Below are 18,575 nucleotides of genomic sequence, written 5' to 3' on the forward strand. Positions count from 1 at the left end.
TCTAAGGACAGAGGAGGGTGGGCAGTGGCACACATGCACATATTTCCCCAACCTTCCAGAAGGAGAAGCACTGTAATCATTGGGAACATGTCAGATGAACATGAATACACTAATCCAGCAACATCTATTGTGAACAGAAGCCTTAAGTTTGCAATAGAGTCAAAGTCACAGTACTTTACTCAAGGCAGAAAATTAAAGTGTACCATTATAATGTCCATCATCTGTGCCCCACAGGCATTTTGATCACACTGTGCCTATGGGATTCATGGACCTCTGGGTTGAAGTCTAATTTGACGTGTTTTCTTTATCATGTAACAGGAATCCAAGCTATCAGAAATGACCACAACTGTCTGTAAATCCTACGGAATTTAGACAACCAGTGCAACTCACCTGACTTCTAAGCTCTCAGATCCTGTGGGACTCTGCTACTCAGGAACATTAGATTACTTAATTTTGGATATTATGCATCCAAATATGTGGTATTATCCCTGCAAAGTAATCTGACTTGTTCACCAAATAGACCTATCAACACGTCTACCTGTATAGTTTGTCCAGCTGCCTGAAAATGGAATGGATCCACGGTTTGCTAACAATGACACTAAATTAGTAGAGCCAGCCTACTGGTCCCACAGATACCCAGACAGACCTGAAATTGAGTGATTCCCAAATTCCATGTCTAACTTCTTAAGGAATATGACTTTTCTACCTAACTATGTAAATTATTTTCCGAAGGACTAAAAAATTGTATTATAGATAAACGAAAGCCCATTACCATTGCATTTTTGAGACTATAGCAGTATAGTATATTTTACAGAGAAATAGGTGGCAAAATTCACAAATCATTAAATATTATTGACTTCAGGACCTAGCTGCCACTTAGTAGTTGTGTGACATTGGGAAGTTATCTATCCTCTCAGTTTGCTCATCTGTAAATTGAGAATTATATGGTAATAATGACCATCTCATTGACTGTTGTGGGAATTAAATGAGTTAATACATTTAAAATGCTGAGAATAGTGTCAGACCCATTTAAGTAAGTGCTAGTTAAGTGCTGCTTACTGTTTTGTGATTGTCTCATGATAATGTTTCATGGTGATCTCCATGATAAACTTGTGATGGCAGTAAAGCAGTTATTCTTCTTCCTAATTTACGGGAAATAATTGAGATCACAGATGCCAAGTAGCTCATCCCAGGTTACTAAGAAGCTAGTGAAGAAACAGACCCTTGGATGCCAAGTCTAGAGTCTTCTCCAATTCATGCTATTGTCTTTTGATTCACTTAAAGATTAGCATATTGTAAGAGTTTCTTTGCTTCTTTTTTTTCTTCACAAACCTCATGTGTAGTACCCTTGTCTAAGTGGTTTCTTTGTGTGATATGCCCCAGGCTTTGACAAGAAGTTCCAAATCAAACAGAACATGATGCCAGGGAGAAGAGTACAACCTTCCTGGAAGGACTGGTTATGCTTTTCCAGGCATTCATTAGAATCCCTAAGTGAAGAGACACTGGTCAAAAGCCTGCCAAAAAAATAAAAGGAAAGGAAAAGAAAGAAAGAAAGAAGAATAAATGTTATAAAACGAGAAGTAAGCAGGACAAAAGATTGTAATTCTTCAGTACTGAGGATTCCAATCAAACCTTTAACAAAGGTGACCTGACCATTATCCTAATTCTGTAGATGAGAATTACGTTGCATGAGTTAAGAAAGAAAAAAAGCCAAATTCACTAGCAGAATCACTAACAGCTGCTCAGATGAGGACTCGATACGAATACAATCATTAATACAAAGATCTGTAGCTGTTTGCCTTTTTTTCCTCATGGACGGTTAAGGGTGAAGATCTGATCTAATGTGAGGGTAGCATGAAAATAACCACACTATAAATTTATTGAATAGCTCAGGGTTCCCCAGCAAGTTATATAAACTGATGAACATGCCCTACTCCAATTTTTTGTTTCTTCATGAAATACCTCACAAAAATACAAGAACAACTCTGAGAAGGTGGGAAAGAAATGACAAACTGGGAAATGAAAATGTAAAAATGAGAGGCTTTCCTTTCCTTACTCCCTTTGAGAACTCTACTCCAAAATACCCTCCTGCCATTTCTTAAAGTATCATTTACTTAAAGTATTTCTAAGAATAAATACTTCTATTACAGGATAAAGATATTACTTTGATAGCTCCTGCCCAACTTGCACTAGGTCGCTGGCCTCTTCCGGGGCCAGTGCAACCCCAAAGTGGCTCCCCATGACCAGTCTCACCCAAGAGTGTGCCCACAGCAGCTGTGGCCCAGCCACAGCAGGAAGGCATATGCAGCCCTCACAAGGTGACCCTGGAATGTCTGATTCTGGCAACCCAGAAGGACTGCACTTCCAGGCCCCACAGAATGCCATTTACATGACACTATGTTCTTCAAGACTGGAAGATATACTAATCTACCTAAAACATAGAAACACAGAGAGTCAGAGAAGGAGGAGACAGAGGAATATGTTCCAAACAAAGAATAAGACAAAGCCTTATAGAGAATTAAACAGAATGGATATATAAGCAATCTATTGCTAAAGAGGTAAAAGTCATGGTCATAAAGATGCTCACTGGACTCAGGGAAAGAATGGATGAATACAGTGGGAACTGCAACAAAGAGAGAAAATATTAAAAAGAATCAATCAGAGATGAAGCGTATAACTGAAATAAAAAAACACTAAAGGGAATCAATAGCAGATAAGAAAATGCAGAAAAATGGATCAGTGATATGGAAGACAGGGTACTGGAAATAACACAAGATTTTAAAAAATGAGAATAGCTTAAGGAACCTCTAGGACAAGATTAAGCATACTAACATTTGCATTATAGAGTTTCCAGAAGGAATAGAGACAAAAGGACAGAAAATTTATTTGGAAAATAATGGCCAATGGAATCCCTGGGTGGCTCAGCGGCTTAGTGCCTGCCTTTAGCCCAGGGCCTGATCCTGGAGTCCCGGGATTGGGCCCACATTAGGCTCCCTGCATGGGGCCTACTTCTCCCTCTGCCTGTGTCTCTGCCTGTGTGTGTGTGTGTGTCTCATGAATAAATAAATAAAATCTTTAAAATATATATATAATGGCCAAAAACATTCCTAACCTTGGGATGGAAACAGGCATTCAAATTCAAGAAGCACAGAAAGCCCCAAATAAGATGAACCCAAAGATGTCCTTACCGGGAGAAGCTGAGGTCATCATCGAATTTGAGATATTTAAAGTGGATACAAAATTGTTTCAGCAATGGAGACAATTAAGTACATTGTTGTGGGTGATGGTGCCATTGGTAAAACATGTCTCCTGACATGACAAACAAATTTCCCTCAGAGTATGTACCAACTATTTTTGACAACTATGTAGTCATGGTTATGATTGGTGGAGAGCCATATGCCCTTGGACTTTTTGATACTGCAGGCAAGAGGATTATGATAGATTATGACTGCTGAGTTATCCACAAAGAGATGTATTTCTAGTCTGTTTTTCAGTGGTCTCTCCATCCTCATTTGAAAATGTGAGGGAAAAGTGGGTGCCTGAGATAACTCACCACTGTCCAAAGACTCCTTTCTTGCTTGTTGGGACCCAAATTGATCTCCGAGGTGACCCCTCTACTACTGAGAAACTTGCCAAGAACAAGCAGAAGCCTATCACTCCAGAGACTGCTGAAAAGCTGGCCTGTGACCTGAAGGCGATCAAGTATGTGGAGTGTTCTGCACTAGTACCAAAAGGCCTAAAGAATGTATTTGATGAAGCAATATTGGCTGCCCTGGAGCCTCTAGAGCCAAAGAAAGCCACAGGTGTGTGCTACTATGAACATCTCTCCAGAGCCCTTTCCACACAGCTGGTGTCAGCATTGTACTAAAAGCAGTGTTAAATCAAACTAAAGATTAAAGATTAAAATTTGTTTTTGCAATAATGACAAATGCCCTGCACCTACCCACCCACATTCATGTGAGACAAGGCCCATAGGTATGGTCCCCTTCCCCCTCTCAGTACTAGTTAATTTGAGTAATTGTGTATTGTCAGAAAAGTGATTACTACTAGTTATTCTGTTGTTTCAAAAAAATTTTTTTTGTTGTTTAAAAGCAAGGCATGCTTGTGATGATTCTGTAACAGACTAATTTGGGTTGTTGAAGCTGCTGCTGGGCTCCATTCACTCTGGAGAATGATCTGGGACATTTAGGGTTTTTTTTTCCCTTTTTTTTTTTTTTGCAGGGGTGGGTTGGTGGTGCAGGGAGTGTGTGTGGGGGGGTTTGTTTTTATTTAGTCATGTTTTTTAAATTAATTAACCATTGGACAGCCCATAAGGGGAGGAGAATGGATTGATTCCACATTCCACTTCCTAGATCTAGTTTAGAAAACTTGTTCCCCACCTAGTGCTCTTAGGAAGGAGTAGTAAATGCCTCATTTAATAACATATTCCTTTTTGAAAGTTGCCTTTTCTCTCCACCCTTGGGTAGGTCCAGTATTTGATGAAACTCATGAAAGTGGGTGGAACCTGTCTTGCCCCTTCTCTTTTCTAGGATGCACTATATATGTGACTGTGATTTTCAAGGAAATTTGTTTGCCATTTGCTGAATTTTTTTTTTGAAGTTAATTTCTAACTTCTTTCATTGATAAATGAAGAAAAGTATTGCATCTTTTGAAATACATCAAATGGATTGAGTATGTAATTAAAAAACATTTTTTCCCTGTCATTGTCTTATATGCTTAGCATAGATATCCAGCTTAATAGTGTATGATATGGTGTTCCTAGAATACAACTGAAGACCTGGTAAATCGAAGAAATGTGAGAGGTGGCGCTAGGAGACAGATGTCTAGGGGATGGTACACATCCTCTTTTAAGTTGGGAGGATGGAGACCTGTTTCATGAATAAGCTGGGGAGTAGGGGTGAGGAGAACATTTAACAGCATGGGGACCAGTTAGGGGAATCCCCTTTTTTCTGTTTTGCATATTAGGAACCCTAGAGTAGCTAGTTAAGGCTCTCTAGTTTAATAAAAAAATTATGGAGTCTTATGAAGACTCTTCATAAGCGTTAATAGGGATTTTATTCACTTATTTTTGTCACAGTTTCCAATTTTAAAAAATATTTAGGTAATCTTCTTCCCCTTCCCCAAATCCTATTTCTTGTAGATTCATTAGTGTTGAACCAATACTTTCTCATGTCTTAATTCTTTGTATATGCATTCTTTTCAGATGTATTAAACAAAAAAACCCTTCAAAAACAGAAAACACAAAGATGTCCATACCAAGACATTCAATTCAATTGTAATTGAATGTCAAAAATTAAAGATAAAGAGAGAAACTTGAAAGCAGCAAGAGAAAAGCAACTAGTTGTGTACAAGGGAACACCCAAAAGACTATTAGATGGTTTTTGAGCAGAAACCCCACAGGCCAGAAGGGAGTGGTACAATATATTTCCAAATGCGGACTGAAAAAACTGCAATCAAGAATACTCTACCCCACAAGATTATCATTCAAAACTGAAAAAGAGAGAAAGTTTCCCAAACAAAAGTTAAAAGAGTTCATTACCTCTAAATTGGCCTTACAGGAAACATTAAAAGGACTTTAAGAGGAAATGAAAAAGCCATAAGTGGAAGAAGAAAATCGTGAAAGAAAAAACTCTCACCAATAAAAGCAAATGTAAAGGGAGTAGATCAAAAACACCTATGAAGCTAGTGGGAAGGTTAAACGACAAAAGTAGTAAAATCAACTATATCTACAATAATTATTTAATGGATACACACAAAAAATAATGTAATATGATGTCACATACATAAAACATGGAGAAGGTAAAAATGTAGTGTAGTGCTTATAGAATGTGTTCAGACTTAAGCAATCATTAACTTAAAATAGATTGCTATCTACATAGCATGTTTTATATTAACCTCATAGTAACCAGAAACCAAAAACCTATAATAGTTTTACAAAAAAAAAAAACGAAAACAAAGATTTCTAAACATAGCACTAAAGAAGGTCATCGAATCACAAAAGAGAGCAAGAGATGAAGGAACTATAAAAGCAACCAGAAAACAATGAATAAGTATATATCTGTCAGTAATTACTTTAAATGTTGATAAATGCTCCAATCAAAAGACATAGGGTGAGTGAACATATAAACAACAAGACCCACCTCTGTGCTTACTATAAGAGACTCAGTTCAGCACTAAAGACACACATATAGACCAAAAGTGAAAGGGTAGAAAAAGAGTATCCATGCAAATGGAGATTTAAAAAAAAGACCTGGGGTAACAATACTTATTTCAGACAAAAGAGATTATTTACTTGTTTGCAGGATACAATATTAACATACAGACATTTGTTGTGTTTCTGTAACACTAATAATAAACTAGCTGAAAGTAAATTAAGAAAACAATCTCATTTATATTTGCCTCACCAAGAATAAAATATTTAAGAATAAATTTAACCAAGAAGGTGAAAGATCTATTCTGAAAACTGACACTGATGAAAGAAAATGAAGATGACATAAAGAAATGGATCATGGATTATAAGAAATGCTCATGGATTATAAGAGTTTATATTACTAAAATGTCTATATTACCCAAAGCAATTTACAGATTCAATACTATCCCTATCAAAATATCAATGGCATTTTTCACAGAACTAGAACAAATAATTCTAAAATTTGTATGGAACCACAAGAGACCTCGTTAAAGCAATCTTGAGAAAGAAGAACAAAGCTTCAGGTATCATGCTCCCAGATTACAAGTACACAACAAAGCTACAATAATCAAAACAGTGTGGTACTGGTGCAAAAACAGACATACAGCTCCATGGAACATAATAAAGAATCCAGCAGTAAACCCTTCTATGGTCAATTAATCTATGACAAGGGAGTAAGAATATATAAGGGGGAAAAAACAGTCTCTACAATAGTGTTGGGAAAACTGGAGAGCTACATGCAAAAGAATAAAACTGGGTCACTTTCTTACACCATTTACAAAAATCAATATACAAATCATTATGTAAAATCAGAATGGATGAAATACCTAAATGTAAGACCTGAAACCATACAAGAAAACATAGGCAGTAACTTATTAAACATTAGTCTTACCAATATATTTTTTTGATCTCTCTATAGGCAAAGGCAACAAATGAAAAAACAAACAATTGAGACTACATCAAACTGAAAAGGTTTGCACAGCGAAGGAAACCAAAGACAATCTGCTGAATAGGAGAAGATATTTGCAAATGATGTATCTAAAAAAGGATTAAGGGCAGCCCCAGTGGCTCAGCGGTTTAGTGCAGCCTTCAGCCCAGAGTGTGATCCTGGAGACACAGGATTGAGTCCCACATCAGGATCCCTGCATGGAGCCTGCTTCTCCCTCTGCCTGTGCCCCCCCACCCCGTCTCAAACGAACAAATAAATAAATAAAAATTTAAAAAAAGGATTAATATTCAAAATATATAAAGATGTTGTGCAACTCAACACCACAAAACCAGTCTGATTAGAAAATGGGCACCGAACCTGAATAGACATTTTTCCAAAGATGACATACAGATGGCCAACAAACACATGAAAAGCTGTTCAGCATCACTAACCATCAGGTAAATACCAATCACAACCACAGTGAGCTATCACCTCACACCTGTCAGAATGGCTAAAATCAACAATATAAGAAACAACAAGCATTGGCGACAATGTGGAGGAAAATGAACCCTCCTGCACCACTGGTAGAAATGTAAATTGGTGCAGCCACTATTGAAAACAATATGTGAGTTCCTCAAAATATTAAAAATAGAAATACTATATGATGCTACAATTCCACTTCTGAGCATTTATCTGAAGAAAATTAAAACACTAAATCCTAAAATATATATACACTTCTACATCCATTGAAGCATTATTTATAACAGCCTCAAGATATGGAAGCAAAACCAAAGTGTCCTCTGATAGATGAGTGGATAAAGCTGTGTTATACATACACAACGGAATAGTACTCAGCCACAAAAAAATGAAATTTTGCCATTTGTGACAACATGGATGGACCTAGGGGGTATTATACTAAGCAAAATATATCAGACAGAAAAATTCTGTAAGATTTCACTTATATGTGGAATCTAAAAAACAAATGAACAACTAAAACAAAACATAAGCAGACTCATAGATACAAGAAATAATCTACAGGTTACTAACACCGGGGTGGGCGGGTGGGGGCAGGGAACAGGTGAAATAGGTGAAGAAGAATATGAGGTACAAGCTTCTAGTTATAAAATAAGTAAGTCCCGGGGATATAAAGTACAGCCTAGGGAATATAGTCAATAATATTGTAATGACTTTGTGCGGTAACTATAGTCATGGTGGTGAGCATTTCATAAAGGATATAAATGTTGGATCACTATGTTGTACCCATGAAATCAATGTAATACTGTAATACTGTATGTTAATATTTCAATAACAAAAACTTTACTTTGAAACATTATTATATCCATTAGAACAGAGTAGATTGTGCTCTTTTTTAAAAAAATAATTGATATATTAGTTTCAGGTGTTCAACATAATGATTTGCTATTTGTATGTGTTATGAAATGATCACTGTCTTCTTGAAGCACTCTATTTTCCTGCCTCCTAATACACAGAGCTCTCTCTTGGGGCTTGTTTTATTTTTACCTCCATTGCTGACAATTCTGTTCAGCATCCTTTCCTCATCTTCCTTTCCTGCCTGACCTGAGTCCCAAGGGCTTAATCCTTGCAACTCACCTCAATCATTTATGACACTCATTCTCTTAAGTGGCCTCACACAGCCCCCCTGTAAGAGCAGTATTTATATGCTGAGAGCCGCTGCCTTGTCCTGTCCTGACTTTGCCTCTAAACCCCAGATCTGAACAGTCTGCCACTTACTCAGCACTGCCACTTGGAAAGCTAGTAGGCATCTCAAATTGAACGTGTCCAAACTGACCTCTGGATGCCCCTTCAGGCTGGCTCCTTCCCCAGCGTCTCTTTACCCATAGATGACAACTCTATTCACCCAGCTGCTCAGGATAAAAACCTCAGAGTCCCACATCGTTCTTTCCTTTCTCTCCTAGGCCACATCCAATCCAGCAGCAAATCCTTTTGGCTTAATAGAACCAGAACCTTGTCTGGAGGAAGTACGGCCTACATCCACTGCGGCTGCGCTCACCAAGCCATTTTGCACAGAAACTATTAAAATTATTCCCTGGGTAAGCTCCCAACTTCCTCCCTAGAGCTCCTACCTTTGAAAACATCAATCGCATCATGGGCACTCCTCTGCTCAAGACCCTGCAGTGTAGAATAAAGCCCTAAGTCTTCCTGTGCCTACTAGGCTTTGCCATTTCCTGTCTCCCACCTAAGGGTCCTTTGGCAGCCCTGAGCCCGGGACTGCCTGGAAGCCGCTGCCCCTCCCACCTCCCATCCACCCCCAGCCTGTGCCCTTGGCTCTTCGTGACACCTGCTGTGTACATGCTCGCTCTCTCCAGGCAGGCATCTGACTCTGCTGTCCAAATCAAGTTCTCACTCCCCTCTGTGCTCCTTCCATCCTCGTACCCCGTGTTACACATTGAATTGTGCCCACCAAAAGGGCACAAGTCCTACCCCCCTGGTACAGCTGAGTGTGACCTTTTTGGAAATAGATCTCGGCAGTTGTATCCAAGTTAAGATGAAGTCACCAGGTAGGCTCCCATCCAATGTGCTGCTGTCCTTATAAAAAAAGACACATGGGGTGCCCGGGTGGCTCAGTGGGTTAAGCATCTGACTCTTGATATGGCTCAGGTCATGATCTCAGGATTGTGAGATCAAGCCGCAGGTAGGGGTCCGTGCTCAGTGGGGTTGTGGGGAGGTAAGGGGATGTTGCTTCAAGATTATCTCCCTCTGCCCCTTCCCCCTGCTTACTTGCTCTCAAATAAATAAATCTTGAGAGAGAGAGAGAGAGAGAGACAGAGAGAGAGAGAGAGAAGAAAATGCCATGTGAAGGCAAAGACAAATGGGGGAAGACAGACCACCATGTGGCAACAGAAGTGACCATTGGGGTGGTATAGCTGGAAGCCCAGGAGCACCAAGGACAGATAAGCCACCAGCAAAAGCCAGGAAGAGGCAAGAAGCCACCAGTGTTGCAGAGGCAGCATCATCCTGCTGACACATAGATTTCTGATTTCTGATCTCTAAGCTGGGCAAGAGTGAATGTCCGTTGTCCTAAGCCACCTGGTTTGTGGTACTTTGTATCAGTGGCCATAGGAAACTAATACATCCTGGCTATTGATTCTTCATGCCTCTTAGCACTTCTTGATATTTCATCTTGTCTACTGTCTGTCCTCTCCACTAGATTACGGGCATCACAAAGTCAGGGCTTTTCAACCCTGTCCAGGGAAGTCCATTAATCCTCGGGACTCAGTCCTCTGGCCGGCACGCTGCCCTGTCTCTCTGTGTTACCCTCAAATTTTTCTCATTTTTGGCTCTTAAGATCAAAAATTATTTTGTATCTCAAACATAGGAGCCAAGATCCCACATGCTTAGAAACATTATTTGCACCCATAAATGATGAGAATTTTCACAATTCTTTTTTCGTTATAAGGATTTCTGGACTAATTTTTACACTCCTTTTCCAAGGAATACATTGAGACACAAAAATGCTGCAGAGTCCTGGTTGAAAAATCACTGGCCGTGTTTCCTTCTCTACCCCTTAGACATCTGACTGCTTTGCCCTCACATCACAACAAATCTCTGCAGTCCTCCCAGAGAGAGAACCTTTCCCAGGATACCAAATAAGCCCACGTTAGACTGAAGATCACATTAGCTTGACCAAAGGTCTGGGATAAATTCAGCAAAACAGTAACAAATCCATTTTAATGTATTTAGTAAATAAATATTATATATTAAAACTATTTAAGTAAATAATGAAAAATTGGTAAATGCTTGTGGTTTTCTACATTTTTATGTAAAAATAGCAGCACCCCATGAAGAACACAGTGGTACCTATTCCTATACAAATGCTGACAATCCTGTGCTATAAGTCATGCCTGCCTCTAAGTGGGATCTTGGGCTGTTTATTAACTGTTTTCATGCCTCACTTTCACGCCACCTGAGTAGTACGTGCCCTCCTGCCTCCTGCTCTTCACGAGAAGAAATAACACTAGTTCTAAAAATGTAAATAAAGCATTTTAGGTTTAGGCAAGGCAAACCTCACTGACTTAGAAGAGATATAGAACCAATATGTGCTTGCAGGGAAGTCTTTTACTATTAGAAGATTTTTTTCTAGAAATGATCAGAAAAACAAAAACCTCAACAAAAGGATGAGCTGAGTCATGGGCCTTATGCATGCAGTGTGTGTTTTGGGGTGGACAGGGTGTAGCATATTCCAGCCTGCCCATCGGAGATTGGTGCTGGAAGGGCTTCTGTATATGCCTCTCTCGTTGGCCTGTTCCTGGCCCAGCCAGCAGCATGTTAACTCAAAATAGAAACAAAACAAAAACAAACATTCTTAATGGGTTTAGGAAAACCGTTATGTAATTTAATGAAGCAGATATACTTTTCTAATTATATATTCAATATTTTCTTGATAACTAGTATACCTATACTTCTGAAAACAAAGCCACGGTATTATTATCACACCTAAAATGTATCAATTATTTCTCATAAGATATCGTTTGTGCTCAGTTTTCTCTGATTGTCTCAAAGGTTTATTGCTGGTATAAATTACATTTGACTTAAATGGATGCTAATTGATTTAAGCAGATGTTTGTAATCATCCTCAGGGTCTGGACACATATTGGCTAGGAAAGATCCGGGAGGCAGTGGGTGAACCTGCCTCCTGATGCTTGGAGGGAGGTATCTTGGGTGAACTGTACAGCCAAGTGAGTGAGCTATTTGAAGTTATTTTGTCTGGCTATCTCCTGCCTTAGTAAAAAAAAAAAAGAAAGAAAGAAAGAAAAAAAAAAGATACCAGAATCTGCATTTCTCTCATTTGAGCAGTCATATACCAGGACCTGCCAGGAGCCTTTTAACAGAGCATTTTATAATGTGACCTCATGCCAACTCCTCTCTGGAGAAAGGGTGCCTGTTGCTCCTGGTGCAGAAGGACTGCCTACACTTGATTCAGCAAGTCTCCAGGCTGGAGTGTCCTCACCTCAGCTTCAAACTCCATGACCATTTTGGACTTTGCTAACTAGAATGTGGTTTTGGGGGGGGGGGTGCGAATGCTTCCAGTTTCACGGGAAATACAGGAACTGCTCAGGATGGAATAGTGGATAAAATGTGAGCCAGGTTGAGGTGGTTCCAGAGTGAGATTGCATAACAGCAGAAGCGGCTTTCAAGCAAAACTAAGCAAAAATCGTGGCTGTAGCTGAGGAATTCCGAGGGAGGTTCCAGAATACCAAGATGTACCCAGGCGCCAAATGTACTGTACAAATAAATAACATTGTTTGGATAAAAAGAGGGGGAACCAAACAAATGCTAAAGTCATATATAAAAATATAGATACAAGAACAACACACACACATACACACACCCAAAGCCTGAGCCTGCGGTTGTGAGTCTAAACAACAGGATGGACCCAGGACAAGCACACATTCAAAAAAGTAAAGAGGCACAAGGGCGCCCATATGCTGCACAAAAATGCATTATTTTCTTCATCTTTCCCCAATCAGTTAAGAGGGGTTAACAGTTGCAGGGTTTTGATTCATTTTGGGGTTTAATACATAGAATATCTGGTCCGAGATTTAGGTAGATCTTGCAGGATTGAAGCCCAAGGTGGTATAGGAAACAAATCAAAGACTGCAGCTGGGAGGAGGAGGGAGGAGGAGGAGGAGGCTTCAAATCTTGCCAAAGCATCGGCGACGGCTTGCTTGGGTGGCACCCGCCCTCGGAAGGAGCCCCGGGGAGGCCACCCGCGCAGGGTGGAGGCGAGCCCCGCTCCCGCCGCCGCCTCCCAGGACACGTTGACACTCGGGGCAGGCCCAGGCGCTGCGGGGGATGCTCGCTCGGCCCGCCAAGGGCTTTCCGGGAGCGCGGGGGCGGCCCTAGTGGGGACCCCCAGGGTCGGGGTCGGGGTCGCCGCCCAGGGGAGCCCCGGGGAGGTGGAGAGAGGGAGGTTAGGAAGAGGCAGGTGCACAGGGCAGGGTCAAAAGTTCCGGGAAGAGCTGGCTGGAGGACTTGGCCGCGGGAGCATCCTGGTTGGGGAGCCGGGCTCAGTGCGGGCACAAGCTGGGTAGCCCCCCCCCGCCCCCCCGGGGTCGCTCACCATCCTCCAGCGCTTCGTGCACGAGCAGAAGACCGAGCAGCAGCCACACGTTCATCTTGGGGGCCGCAGCGCGCGGGCAGAGGCGCAGGGCCCGGGCAGGGGCGCAGGGGGGGCGGGGGCGGCGGGCGAGGGGCGGGGCGGGGCGGGGCGGGCGCCGCAGCCGGAGGATTCGGTTTCATGAAGTGGAAACCAGTTTGGGGGAAAACTTTAGTTTTTCTGGTCTTCCTCTTCTTTCTTTAAAAAAAAAAAAAAAAAAAAAAAAAAAAAAAAAAAAAACCTGTACCGTGACCTCTCCTGCCCCCTGGCGGGCCAGCGGGGAGAGGCGCTTTGGTGCGCAGAGAACAGGACCGCGGGGACGGCCCGTCCCCCCTTGAATTTCTCCCCCTGAGGGTTTTACCGAGTTCAAAACGTTGGCGAGGCTCAGTGTAAGCCCTGCAGGTCCCGATGGGGTCGTATGTAGCCGTAATTGTCCTACTATCACCAGCGCTCTTCCCCCCTGTCGCTCGGGCAGAGCCGTAATGCTCTGTGGAAAGCGCCCTCGAAATATTTCGATTTTTTCGCGCTCACTAGCAAGGCCGTGGCCCTCAGCTGTTTCTTACTGTTCCTGTGTGTGTGGCCAGAGATGGGCTCTGCACCCGGCTCTGTTCCTGCTGGACCCCGGCATCTCCCCGGCCACGGCCACGGGGATGCTAGAACTCTGGGGCTCCCAGAGGGGGAGGCTGGCCTTCCAGCAGAGGGACCCACGCAGGCCAGCTGCTTCCTCAGGACCCCAGCACACACATGTTTGGAGAAATGACTTGGTCCTTTTTATTCAGAAGTCCCCCCTAAAAAAGAAAGGAAAGAAAAGAAAGAAAGAAAAGAATGAAAAGAAAGAAAAGAAAGAAAGAAAAGAAAGGAAGAAAGAAATCCCACTGCCCTGTGTGACACTCAGGTGTGAGGAGGGACTGTGCCAGAAAGCAGTTCCAAGTAACACCATCAGGGCCCCCCGGTCCCCAACATGTACAAACACATCTTTCCTCCTTCTGAGTCCAAATCAGCACTCTGGGTTTCTTTTCAAGGTACTATCTGTGTTCTCTCAGGAGGGTCCTCAGTTCTAGCAAACTTGCCCAGCTCCTGCAGGTTAGGAAACCCAGACAGGTTAAATGGTGCTGCATGGACCCTTCTGTATTCGATAGAACCATGAGGAGGTGGTGATTAAAAGGAAAAGGAGAGGGCAGCCCTGGTGGCTCAGCAGTTTAGCGCCACTTTCAGCCCAGGGTGTGATCCTGGAGACCCGGAATCGAGTCCCATGTCAGCCTCCCTGCATGGAACCTGCTTCTCCCTCTGCATGTGTCTCTGCCTCTCTCTCTCTCTCTCTGTCTCTCATGAGTAAATAAAATCTTTAAAAATAAGGAAAAGGAGATAGTTTTGCAAACCAAAATATAATTAAAAGCTAAATGGTGTGATGTAGGCTATTAGTAGTGAAGTTCACAGAGGTAAGAAATCAGTGAAAAGAAAGAAAAGAAAGAAAAGAAAGTGAAGTTGGAGGAAGTCGCAGGCTAGGGCTTGACTCTGGAAAGTAAAGGAGGGATTGGAGGGGTCAGGAGTGCGTCCTTACCAATTGCTTGGCCAGTAGTCAGGAGAGCATGGGCTGAGGCACAAAGCACGACTTGGCCGGGTGGCACAGGCTGGCCAGGCTGGAAGGGTAGCTTCACTGTGGGAGGAGTGTGGGAAGGAGACTGGGGCAATGTCTGGGGGCTGTGGTGCGGTGGAGGAGTTAGGCCTTCATGTGGGTCTTGGCAGAGAGGGTCATAGGTTTCTGAGCTTGCAGACTCATGGCCAAAGCAGCTTGCAGGTACAGGCATGCAGATACATTCCCCCAGGTGAGGAGCAGGGTCTGGACTCCTAGCCCCTTCATTCAAACATTACTCTTAAAGTGAGCTTAATTCAAAATGACAGGAAAGGAGCTTCTCCCTCAACACTGAATAAAACAAGCTGAACACAAACCAGTACTTATCAGCCACTTCACGCCAGAGGAACCAAGGCTTCCCGTCCCCAGCTCTGGTGTAGTGGAGAGAACTGTTGCCTGGGAACATGGGAGACCAAGGTTCAGGTCCTGGTACCACCACAAGCCCTCAATTCCCTCAACCTTTCAGGATTTGGGCTCTCTCCTTGGTAAAGGAGAGGATTAGTGCAACATGTGTTTACCAGGTGTTTCTTATGAAGATGGAGCCATCCTTGCTCTTTCATGGAGTGTTTACTAGCCTGAAGACAAACACTTGAACCACCGTAATGGGGTGCTTCTCAGTCATGGAGCACACACAGTTGTGCTAAATCTGCCTGGTCTGCCCCCACTGAGATCCCTTTTCATTCTGACTCCATGAAGTTGACAACCTCACCTCTTACTCTATGTTGGAGCTTGGGTTCCACCCACACCTCCTCTCCCCAATTCCACACAGTCACCAGGTGCCACTCTGTCATGCCCTCCATAGCAACAGCACACTGCCCTCGCCCACCCCCTAGTCATCCTGTGGGTTCAACTGCACCCCATAACCCCCTCCCCTGTTATACCACCTGCCTGCCCTCTCACCACACCCTAAATCCTGGCCTCGCTTGCCCTCCAAGACTTGGCTCAGACCTTGCCTCCTCCCAGCTGGGCTTAGCACTTCTCAGATAATGAAATTTTCTATCACAGCACTTAGAACAAAAGGCAGAATTTAGCTGTGAATCTGTTATGCTCCTTTCTCCTACACTATTCTATGAGTGCGAAGGCAGGGAAGTGCATCTTACTAAATTTTGTATTCCACCACCGGTTTCTGGAAAGAAAGAATTATTTGTTAGGAACTTAGTGTGTTCCAGGCAATGTGATGCACCCTTAGCATCCATTTCTTGTTCATCCAATCAACAAGCCTATAAGGTAGGCTGTATCGTTAGTATTGTCCCCATGTTATAGATGAGAGTGCCCAAAGGTAAACTTATAGCTGAATCATAACACAGGTTTTGCCTGACTTCCAAATCTGCAGATCTAACCCCTCGCTCTACTGGTTAAAATGAAGGGCTGAAATCACGACGGATAAAAGCTGTCAAACAGGGCCTGCCTGACCTATAAACTGGAGATGCCATGAAATTGTCCCTCTTAAGCTCCTGAGACTAGAGGCAAATGAGTTGTGACTTGCCTCAATGTTGTACAAGATGGCAAGGGAACCAGATGAGTGGAATTGCACACCATTCCACGGGGACAGCAGACACACACTCTGCTCCTCCTTTTGTAGGAGCCCGCAGAGTAGATGGCTGCCATAAAAGCAGCCATTGAAGAACAAAGCTAAAATTATAATGAATTGTTTAAAAAAAAAACCTCATGCAGACTGAAATGAAGGTTGAGCATCAATCTTCATTCAGACATGAGGAGAGTCCAGAATCACTCAGGAGCTCTTCCCATCAGCCCCTACGTGGTGTTGACAAAGAAGAGAGACCAGATGGCACCACATAGGAAGAGAATTGGCGTTAATGAAGAGCTGCACTCAGTTGCTCCACATATGTTTTCTTTTATTTAAAGAACCTCTCCTCCCCCAAATTACTCAATTAACCCACTTAAAAATATTTTAAACCTCCACGGAATTATATATGACAGAACATGATAAAAGTAAAAACACCCTTTCATGTCCCCTACTTCCTACTAGCTATGAAATAGTCCATAGGCAAGATGCACCATGGCTTAGTAGTTGTTCTGTTGATAGCTAGTTTGGTTGTTTAAAAAACTCTTTTACAAAAAATGCTGCAGTAACTATTGTGATCAAAATATCTTGATGCTCATGAAAATTCTATAAGATAGACACCTAGAAGTGAAATCATTCAGCCAAGTTCATGATCTTTCATATTTTTGGTGAACACTGCCAATTCAACAAAGCTGTCCCTGTTTACAGCCAATTCCGCTTTCCTTGGGAGCAGCTTGACCCCCGCAGTCGTGCTCTTCAGTATTTACAACCTGGGGAGGGGTGGGGAGGTCTCATTATGCTCTTTTTTAAAAAAAAAAATTAATTTATTATTTATTTGAGAAAGAAAGAGAGCATGAGCGAAGGAGGGAGATTGGAGGGGAAGAGGGAGAAGAAGCAGACTCTCCTGCTGAGCAGGGGGGGCTCCCCACACCCCAGGATCATGACCTAAGCCAAAGGCTGACACTTAACAAACTGAGCCACCCAGATGCCCCTCATTATGTTCTTTTAATTCCCATTCCTTTTGTTACTATTGAGAATTAGCTTTTTATCATATTTTTATTAGCTACTTGTGTTTGCCTATTTTTGAAAATTGAGTTATTTTTATTATTGTCTTATAATAGTAGAATCTTAATATATTCTGGCTCTTTAGCTCTTGGGTGTTATACATATTGCAGATATTTTCTTCTAATCCTTTGCTGGTGTTTTAGTTTAATCGTGTCTTTCTTCAAACAGTTACAACCAATGTTTAAGCAATTACATTTTCAGTAACATCTCTCATGGCCTCTCAGTTTTGTATCTCCTAAGGTAGGTCTTCTCTGCCTCCAGTTTTCCAACTATTTTGTATTTTCACCTAAAACCATAATTTTGTTGTCATGTTTGGTCTTTAAAACCATCTGTAATTTTTTCCTGTTTTTAGTATCACAAGTTAGAAATCTAATTTTATGTGTTGCCAGTTGGATGGTCAACGTCACGTTATCATTTGTTAAACGGTTGGTCCTTTTTCCATCTTTTTGAATAGACCTTTAGTGTGTATTAAATTACATATGCACATGGGTCTGTTCTGTTTTATTCTATTGATCTCTTTATTTACACCTATGGAAATACCAGACTGCTTTAATTGGTACTGACCTAGTATGTTCTGTCATTTGTTTTGGTCTCCATCATTGTTCTTCTGTTACTTATCATTGTACATTTTTCTCTTCCAGATGAAGTTTGGAATTAGCTTGTCAATCTCCATAAAAACGTTATTGTATTTTGATAATGATTACATTCGATTTATGTTTGGGGGAAGAATGGTCATATTTACAATTTGAGTCTTCCCATCCAGGAATGCTATAATATAGCTTTCAACTTATTCAGAAAGTCTACTTTTAGGTCCCTATTATACTTTATAATCGGTTAAGGTTAATGCTGGTATTACAACAATATTAAAAGTCTGCATTTCCAGGTTTATTTTGTATCCTATATCTTTAGCTAAATGTTGGCTACCTAAATGTATGTGTGAGTGTGTGTGTGTGTGTGTGAGTGTTTAGCTATGTAGCTAAACACTTACATAGCTAAATTCACAGTTCTATTTTTTCCATGTAAGTCTTGCTTATTAATAGGTTGCAATAATAATAAGCAAGCCTTATTTCTTATTTTTGCTTGCTTATTTGCTTT

The 18,575-nt window shown here is 41.8% G+C and overlaps 1 protein-coding gene and 1 pseudogene across 1 annotated transcript in view; one reads left to right on the forward strand and one right to left on the reverse strand.

Moving 5' to 3' along the window:
• The window catches only part of PDGFRL (platelet derived growth factor receptor like), a 65,136-nt gene extending 51,724 nt beyond the window's left edge, over positions 1 to 13,412 (reverse strand). Inside the window, exon 1 of the mRNA XM_072776172.1 lies at positions 13,222 to 13,412. Coding sequence (XP_072632273.1) covers positions 13,222 to 13,276 — 55 coding nt within the window. The 5' untranslated portion in view covers positions 13,277 to 13,412. The remainder of the gene's footprint in view (positions 1 to 13,221) is intronic.
• LOC140605355 (cell division control protein 42 homolog pseudogene) lies at positions 3,238 to 3,868 on the forward strand (annotated as a pseudogene).
• Positions 13,413 to 18,575: the final 5,163 nt, after the last annotated feature.

This window comes from Canis lupus, chromosome 15, assembly GCF_048164855.1.
Source record: "Canis lupus baileyi chromosome 15, mCanLup2.hap1, whole genome shotgun sequence".
Lineage (NCBI taxonomy): Eukaryota > Metazoa > Chordata > Mammalia > Carnivora > Canidae > Canis > Canis lupus.